This window comes from Poecilia latipinna, unplaced genomic scaffold, assembly GCF_001443285.1.
Source record: "Poecilia latipinna isolate Pla-1442-1.1 unplaced genomic scaffold, P_latipinna-1.0 Scaffold3393, whole genome shotgun sequence".
NCBI lineage: Eukaryota > Metazoa > Chordata > Actinopteri > Cyprinodontiformes > Poeciliidae > Poecilia > Poecilia latipinna.
Genome location: NW_015116009.1, coordinates 39,988 through 48,864, shown reverse-complemented (window position 1 = coordinate 48,864; position 8,877 = coordinate 39,988). Strand labels below are relative to the sequence as shown.

The following is an 8,877-nucleotide window of genomic DNA, read 5'->3' as shown; positions in this document are numbered from 1 at the left end:
GATCAAAAATTACCCTGTGTATTCTGAAAATAATGACGCCACAGTGGTCGGATTTTGTCTTGACCGCCAACATCCCATACTGTGAAACTGATGTTTTTATACTCTACTGTCTCTACATTGAAACCTAAGGAAGAAAGCAAAAAAAAAAAAAAATGAAAATGGCATTTTAACCAACAAGTTTTAGCAGGCAATTAGAAATCTGTCTAATTGCCTGTCCAGCTATGTGACCCACCTATTGTTGGAATGGTTGTCACAATCTCTCCAAGTTTAAGCTTGTACAAAATAGTTGTCTTTCCTGCAGCATCCAAGCCCACCATTAGTATCCTCATCTCCTTCTTCCCAAACATTTTAAAGAGCCCCGCAAACATGTTCCCCATGGCTGCCGGTGATGGGAAAAGAAAATCACTTCAGGAGAAAAACGGTGCGATAAATCCGCCAAATCTGAGGATAAACAGAAACAACTGGTGAGCAATGAAGCAACAAATAGGTGCTCAATATAGTACCATGAGAAGTTTTGATAATGTGGACGAAATATCTTGATTTATTGAAATTAAATTCTTAAGATTTGCTTTGTGTTTGCGAATGCAGACATGTCTGAAATATTTTTCTCTTGTGGCGATTGTGTATCCATTCACTGTAAAACCGCAATAATTTTTCCACACCCATCGGAAGAGAGTAAATGTAGCAATCTATATCTCTAATGCAATGTTGGCAACACCAATCTCCAATTGGTGCCTTTATCAGACATAGAAATCTCAAAGTCAGCTGTTTCCAAACAAACTGTTGAGTGAAAAAGAAAAAGAAAACGTAAAACTACGTGGAAATATTAAGATAAACTAAAAAAAAAAAAAAACAGTTATTAGATACCCAAAATAAAAAAGTTTAAGACAAGCAAAATAAATGTAATTTACAACACTTTATTCATTCATGTTGTTAGTGGCATAAAACATTTTCAGTATACATTTTTATTAGACTCTTGGATAAACAACCTTTGCACACAGAAAAAGATAAGGATATAAATTCTTAACTAATTACAATCTCCAGCCAATGAAATACTCTAAACGATGAAATACTGCTTTAATCTTGTTTTATTTAATGTATTTTTCTGGTGTGAAAAAGTGTTGATGCCCTTCCTGATTCCCCTTTGTTTTGTATGTTTGTCACACGTCAGTAATAAAGTCAAAGATAATACAAGTAAACACAAAATTCAGTTTTTAAGTAAAAGTGTTTAATATTGAGGGAGAAAAAAATAATTCAAACCTTCATTTCAGAAAATGAATATCATGCCAAGAGTAAAATGTGTTGGTGGTAGTGTGATTGCCTGGGGCTGCTGTGTTGATTCAGGGCCAGGAAGACTGGCTGTGATAAATGAAATCATGAATTCTACTGTGTACCACACAGGCCTAGTCAAAGTTGTGATCCAAATTCTATTGGTATGCTGTAGCATGACCTTAAAACGGTCACCCATGAACAAAAATGCTGCAGTGTGGCTAAATTACAATTCTGCAAAGATGAGTGGGCAAAAAAAAATCCTCTATGGCACTGGAAATTACTCATTGGAAGTTTCAAGATCAAATGAATACAGTTACTGGTAGAGTGCCCCAACTAGTTATTAGGTTAGGGGGACTTTCACACAGAGCCATGCAGGTTTAGACTTTTTCCTCTTTTAATAGTAAAACACCTTTATTTAAAAAACAGAACTTTGTGTTGACATGTGTTCTCTCTGACTAATATTATTTAAATTGGTTTGATGTTCTGAAATGCTGAAGTGTGACAAACAAGCCAAAACAATAGGAAATCAGAAAGGGGAAAAACACATTCACACCATTGTATGTGATCATCCTACTTCTTCATGTGACCTGTAGACAAATAGTGTAGTGAAGCTTCTGTGGAACAAATTCAACAATTTTATTTTTAATAAATGTGGTAAATAAATCCCCACAGACAGTCAAATAAAAAACTAAAATTACACGAATGGTGTTAGTAATTTCTTAATTTGTTTCAGAGTAAGTTATTGTACAGACATACATGGTTGTGAATGGTTCAACTGAAGATTTGCTTTAACTTCTCTTTAAATAGTCCCACATAGTTAGGGTTTAAAAAAAAGAAAAGAAAACTGTGCAATACATTTTATCGATTAACATGGATGTAAGCTGACAATCCAAAACATTTACAGTAGTATTTGCTTCGTGGGGATTATGTGTCACCTGGGGCCATTTATGGATCCTTAATTTCCCATCCAATAAACCACGCAGGCTGCAGCAGCTTTTACAGCTGACTGTTCAGGGTGCGGTGCGAAAAGTTGCCCACCTACCTAAACAAACACCCACAATAGTATGCTGCGGTACAATAACGCCAAAGGAAGCACTCCAACTAGATAGTATTTAAAACAATTCACGCTATTATATATTTTAACAACCTAGCATATAACATGAGGGGAAGATACGAAGCTAAGGACAGCATCGTCGAGAGAAACTAGCTCTCCTAGCAGTAAGTTACTCTGCTTCTGAATGTGTTGTTACCGCAAGCACTTGAAGCAGTTTTATTTAGCTTGTACAAACAGCTCTGCCTGCATAACTACAGCCTACAGTAAGATTTTACAGAAGATTAAACATTTAGTTTTGTTCTAAATTGTTTCAACTCACTCGCTCGATATGTTTTCTTCCCTTAAGGCGTTTCCTCCTGTACAGGAAAATGGCGATGATTTGACACGTCAGAGGTTCCTGTAAAACTTCAGCGTTCACAGACCGGGAGACATCGCCCCCTGTGGTCGAGGAGAGAATCGCGCGCACATGTTGAAGGGGGGATAAAGGTCGGAAATTGAATCGGAATACTTTTCTCCTAGAGGGAAACTGTGTAGATTTATTTGGCAAATTTAAAATGCTCCTTTGAAATATGGAAAAATAAAAATAAAAATCAAGAACTAAAGATAAAACAGAAAAACTAAACCTAAGGTTTATTATTCAAATTCAAGCTAAAGGTGCCTTGTATGCTATTGTAAGTGAGAAATATTGACCAAAATTGTGTTTGTGCAAGATTATATTTGTGGACGTAGGGACCATCTAATTATCCATATTGTAAAGATGATTTCCTGTGCAACTCAGTGGAATCCGTCTTTTACTGTCTGTTTTTTTTTTTAGGTTGAACCTATTAAGACATTAAGTATCATGTGAACATTCTTATTTTGTTTTATTTTATTTTATTTCCTAACCAGGTTCAATATGTGTTGATTAAAGTAATTAGAATGCCACAGATCATATTTGCAATGGTCAGTGTTATTCAAACAGTACTATAGAGTTAGAATTGAATTTATTTATTTTATTTTCAGAAGATATACTATTTTTGCACACCCTGTTCATGAAGTAGTCAACCAACAGGGGGAAATTGACTTCATACATTGACAGAAGTATACCCCTCTGTGTTTTTAACTTCCAATTAATCTGTTTCTCTTTAAGAGCTCTGACTTTAACATGTCCAGTCTCCTCTTCCTGACCTTTGCGAAAGCAATTAAAATGGGACTAAGTCTTGATGCCTATTACAAAAGACAACGCTACAGTTAATCCAAAGGTTTAAACCGGTGTAAGTTGATAAAAGCCTAAAGCAATTCTTGATACTGAAAAAATAATGTAATTGTTATCAAGAACTTCAAACTTCGGTTTTGTTTTCTTCTTATTATTATTTTTAGTTATGTTTTTCAATATTTAGTAAAAGATTCAACACCTTCCATTTCACACAGTGGCTCCAGGAGCACCAGCAGCCACATCTCTCCAAATTTTCTTTAAAAAAATTGGAGGATATCAGAAGCAGAATAATTCAGAGTATGCCACCACTCAAAAATATTGTTTGTGGCCCCATTACTCACTTATTCCTCCAATATTGCAACAGTACTCCACTTTTTTGTGGTCAGCTCCAAAATGTAGAGCTGAGGATCCTCTGTAACAGATGCCTGTGAATGACTCAACATATAAAATGTTCTGAAGTTATTGCCTGACCTAGAATACCAAACATATTGTTCTTGGTTGCATTTTTAGGAAGTGATCCTAATCCACAAGGATGTCATTATTTCCTAATGTCAAGGTTGCAGAAACCACAGGACACCTCCAGATTTCGGAATGGAGACTAGGTGTTCTTACGTAATACTAGACAGGAAGTCATTATGTTATGGTTGCTAAACTCTGTCATCATCTCATTAACAATGGTTCCATCATTAATTAATTCGTTAATTTATTCTTCCACAACAGCTAGACAAACTCTCAAGCTTTGGACTGGGTGCACCCAAAACTGCAACATAATCATTGCAAATTAATGATGAAAAAAAGCACAATGCTTTTCTGAACCGGCGCTATTTTTATTTGGACTGATGTGATATAAACTAAAGACTCATTCTTTTACATCCTTTCAATCTTGTTGTAAGTGCTTCATTCAAAAGGCACCATCTGTAATAACATGGATGAGTAACAGAGTGTTTTATATGGAAATGTAGCATGTTTAAGAAGGCACAGCAGTTGTTAGGCTACTTTCAATGATTGGATCACCTGTCACATAATATATACTATGCAACGCAAACCTCTGAAATTATCCTAAGAATTCCTTTATATTTTTCTTTCAAGCAACTGGATATTCTTATAAATTATCATATAGTTATCCAGGATTATCATATTTTTCTCAGATTTAGGCCAATTGAACACTCATTTATTTTTGAGTTCTTCTCCATGATTATGAAGACACGTTGCGCAGAGTCTGTTAATTAATTAGTAAAGAAGTCAAATGGAGAGCAACAAAAGAAATACCAGGCATAGAAAGCTTTTTCTATCATTTGAAATAATGTTTTTTGAAATCCCCAAAATTCATTATAGAATGCCAAATTTTCTGTTATTAGCACTGGTGGCAAACAGGTGGCATGTATGTTACATATATTGTGTTGGATGTTTCTCATTAAGCTGAAGAAAATGTAAAAAATAATATCAATATATTATGACATCAAGGAAGACCCCAATTTGAGTAAATATCAAACCAAACGCTATTCACGTCATGGCTCTACAGTAAAAGGTAAGGATGCTATACTGGTGTCTCTGGAGTCCAGACCTGCTGCACTAAGAGATTACAGTAACAAAGTAGCTCTTGAGATGCTGTGCAACTGAGTATACAAGCTAAGAAACAATAGAAACGGACAACTTGATAACAACAGAAATGGATCACTTCAGCTCCCAAGTGCCTTCATGGCTATTTATAAAACGAGGCAGCACAGTACAGTCACTAAAAATCATCAGTTTGAACCATTTCTCATGGCTCTCCTTTGTTTGCTTAAATAAACTCAACATTTCATCTCAATGTCAGAATTATTTTTACACCCTCAAGAGAGAGATTCTTAATCTTGTTTGGGTAACTTAAGATATGTATTATTATTATTATTATTATTATTATTATTATTATTATTATTATTATTGGAACTTGAGTATCCTTTCCCTGCACAACCAGGCCCCTAAGGACATGACTAACCATGCTATTGTTGAGAAAGTTGAATTTTAACCAGGGTCAACTATGCCCACTAACCCCAGCAGAGGGGGCAGCAGGAGGGGAGAAGGCCCGAGGAGAGCAGCAGGAGGGGAGAAGGCTGAGGGACCACACAGGGAAGGTGCATAATGCCATCTCACTCTTCAACAATAATTTGTGGTTTTGCACTGCTGAATAGCTGAAAGATTGCTTTCAGCACCTGCTGTACTTTTAAATGAGTGGATGGTAATTATTGCAACAATAATTTAGTTTCTTGTAGAGTCACATATTCAGCAGGGTTTGTTGGTTTTCCTGTTTTTTTTTTTTTTCCTTTTTCCTCTTTGCTTTGCATATTTCCAACTAGATTGCAATTTGCTCAAACATTTTAACCTAAATCCTTCTCTGTGTTTCGCAGACCACCATAGATCAAGTTATTTTCTTTTGCCTTGCACGAATGTACAGAAGAATTTTCTACCTGTTTTTTTTTATATGCACAAATGACACAATGACTTGATGATTGTATCTCTGAGAAAGTATCTCTGAGAAATTCAGTTTTGATCTGAGAAATGCATTAAGGTGAACTGGAAGGCCACCTTACACTGAAGAATTGTAACATGGTGGTAGGAGGGCCTTACCCAGAGTGACCTTCAAGCAGGAATGACTTCTGATTCAAGTCAAATTTATTTAAATAGCCTTGTATTGTACATGCAAAAAATCCCCCCCGCCCCCCCCCCCCCCCAAAAAAAAAACACACAAAAAACACAAACAAATCAAAAAACAACTAAAATAACCCAGACACAAAATAATAATAAAAAAATCACAACAAGGGACTAGTAGGTGTTGCAAGTTCAAGATCTAATGAAAAACTATTTTAGGGTTTTGGTAAAGCTGCTGCATGACCTTGTGGTCTTTTTCAGTAAATCCAGGTGCAATAGCTCACCTGACTTTTCTGATCATTTCGGTATTTGCAATGGTAAAAGACCAGAAAGGTAATGACGTTATGACCCAACTAACGACTTTATGACAGACAGTTTAGTGTAGACAAAACATTGAGATTGAGATCTCACCAACATCTGGCTTCTAGGAAGTCATGAAAAAGACAGGAGAAATGGGTTGAAACCAGCATAAAGGCTTTTACATTAAAAGTCTGATATGTGAAGGCACAGATTAAATTCTTAAAATCCGCCACAAGATTAACTTCAGTTCACAGCTGAAATGCCCTCCTTTGACAGCATTAGGTGCCAAATGAAAGGGTACTGTCAGAAAAGGCCCACATATTAAGTTTTCCAAATAGACAATATATCTGCACACATGCCTCAGTGATCCACACTGCTATGTTTGACCCATCAACTTTATATTTCTCCCCAAAGGGAATACAATCTTCACATAATGTTTAAAATATTAAGGTTTAAAAGTACCTTCTAGAAAATGGGACATTTTCTAGAAGTGCAAACAAATTCAAATTATCAAAGCCAACCGCTCATTTGCTTCCTAAAAGTTTACTCGCCTACAGATGCATCCAACAGTGTTTCAGTTTGTGGTTTGACTAATTTTGGTTCATCAGTTTCTTGAGAACAAAGATTTTTTTTGTCTTGTCAAATAAATGTAATTATACATTATTTCTTATGGTTTAGATAACAAAACACTCACTCTTTCTCCCTGTATCTGCATTTTGAACTACATTAGTTATGAGACAATTTTCCTGTGGGCATGATTTTGTAAGAACTGTGCCCTGCCTCTTACCCCGCAACTGCTGGATGTCCATGAGAGCATGGGTTAAGCGGGAATAGAAAACAAATATATGGGTTAGGAAACAGCTAGAATAATCAAACAGGTTTCAGGTTAAAAAAATTATAACCTGTATCACTTCAAAAATGTAATGTTTATTCATGTAGAGAGTATAAAAGTTGCACTGTTTCTATCAAATTCCACTGTGGTCTGGTTTCACATAGGCAATGCTCTGTTCAATTCCCATCAGATAAGAAAACATATTTCTGGCATATTGAATATAAAAGCAAGCGTTCAGTACAGCTGCATGTTGGGTAGTAACAAGACAAATGCATCTCTTATTTATTTTTCTGTTTCTCAAGTCTTAATTTTTAAGTGCTCTATCTTTAGCTGCTGACCATAACCAACTCACATATGTATTCCCTTGCAAAATAAATAAATAAATAAATAAATAAATAAATAAATAAATAAATAAACTCCATAAAAGATATATTCAAGTTGAAAACAAAATTGCTTTTAAACCTTGTCTTGCAATAAGAGATTCTTATATTCTTGGATGAGCAAGCTGAATCCCAATGAAATATAAAAAAACAAAGTTTTACAAGACAACCCACTGAGTTCACTGGATGGACAACATCATAGCATATGCACCTACCATAGAAAATGCGAAGGTACAGTTTAGATCCTTAAGGTGATGCTAAATCCACCATAGTCCGTGTCAAACCCAACAGTAATATCCAACTGATCGTTGCTCTTCGTCATCCTTGTTTTCAGCTTCATATCTCGCTGGATACTGACAGTTGTTATGTGTGGACAGACGACTGGAAATAGGACAGTAGGGGGGTGTATATATTACACACACACCCCTCTGAAAGCACACACACAAACTAATTTTGATGGCACCGCTGGTCATGGTACACGCCTAACAACTTTTCCCCCCCAACACATACCCAAACGCAAGAACAATGACATTTTCACCCTGTTCTTTCTTTTTTTTTTCTTGGTTTATTTTTTTAAACCTATTCTTTATTCTGGTAAAATGTCACTCCTCGAACTCTTATGCCCACCTGGGGGGCACATCCTCATGGGAGACGGCTACAGTAAAACTCTTGGAAGTTCTTTCAAGGCAGTGTCCCTCTTCTGGGAGAAAAATCATCTTTCATGCACATTTCCGCCCATGTGGAAGTTACCTACATCATCAACCACAATGTATTTTCAGTATTTCTTAGTTACTTATAGCAAAATAATTTATGGTTAATGGGTCTTAAAACAAGTTTCTGAATGGAAGAGGGCTGCCAAGGGGCAAAACAGGCTTTGCAGCAGGAAGTGGATAAGGTCTCAGTAGGGGCCTGACTCCCCTCTGAGACAAGGCCTAGCAAGGATAAAAACACTCAGTCAGGGGCTTGGGAATGCTGGTGTGTGTGCGTCTGTGTCAAACAGTGCCATAGAAAAAGAGTGTGTGTCTGTGCACAAGTTTTTTTTTTCATCTGTAACATATTCTCTGGTAGTTTCATAAATTATTACACTTAGTTGAACAACCAATTTCGGATTTGGGGTTTGTATTTTGTGGCTTAAGTAATCTTAATAATTGTGGTAATGGAAGCATATTATGAAATGGCCCCTTCGACAACCAATAGACAGTTGTGTGAGTCATAC

The 8,877-nt window shown here is 36.1% G+C and overlaps 1 protein-coding gene across 1 annotated transcript; it reads right to left on the bottom strand.

Annotated features, from left to right (window-relative positions):
- Positions 1-5: 5 nt before the first annotated feature.
- Positions 6-8,029, bottom strand: LOC106940855 (ADP-ribosylation factor 1-like; the record flags this gene model as incomplete). Its single annotated transcript, XM_015023710.1, has 3 exons — positions 7,877-8,029; positions 233-441; positions 6-124 (listed from the first exon to the last, which is right to left on the bottom strand). Coding segments are annotated over exons 2-3 (264 nt in total), but the record flags the coding sequence as incomplete, so codon positions are not given.
- Positions 8,030-8,877: the final 848 nt, after the last annotated feature.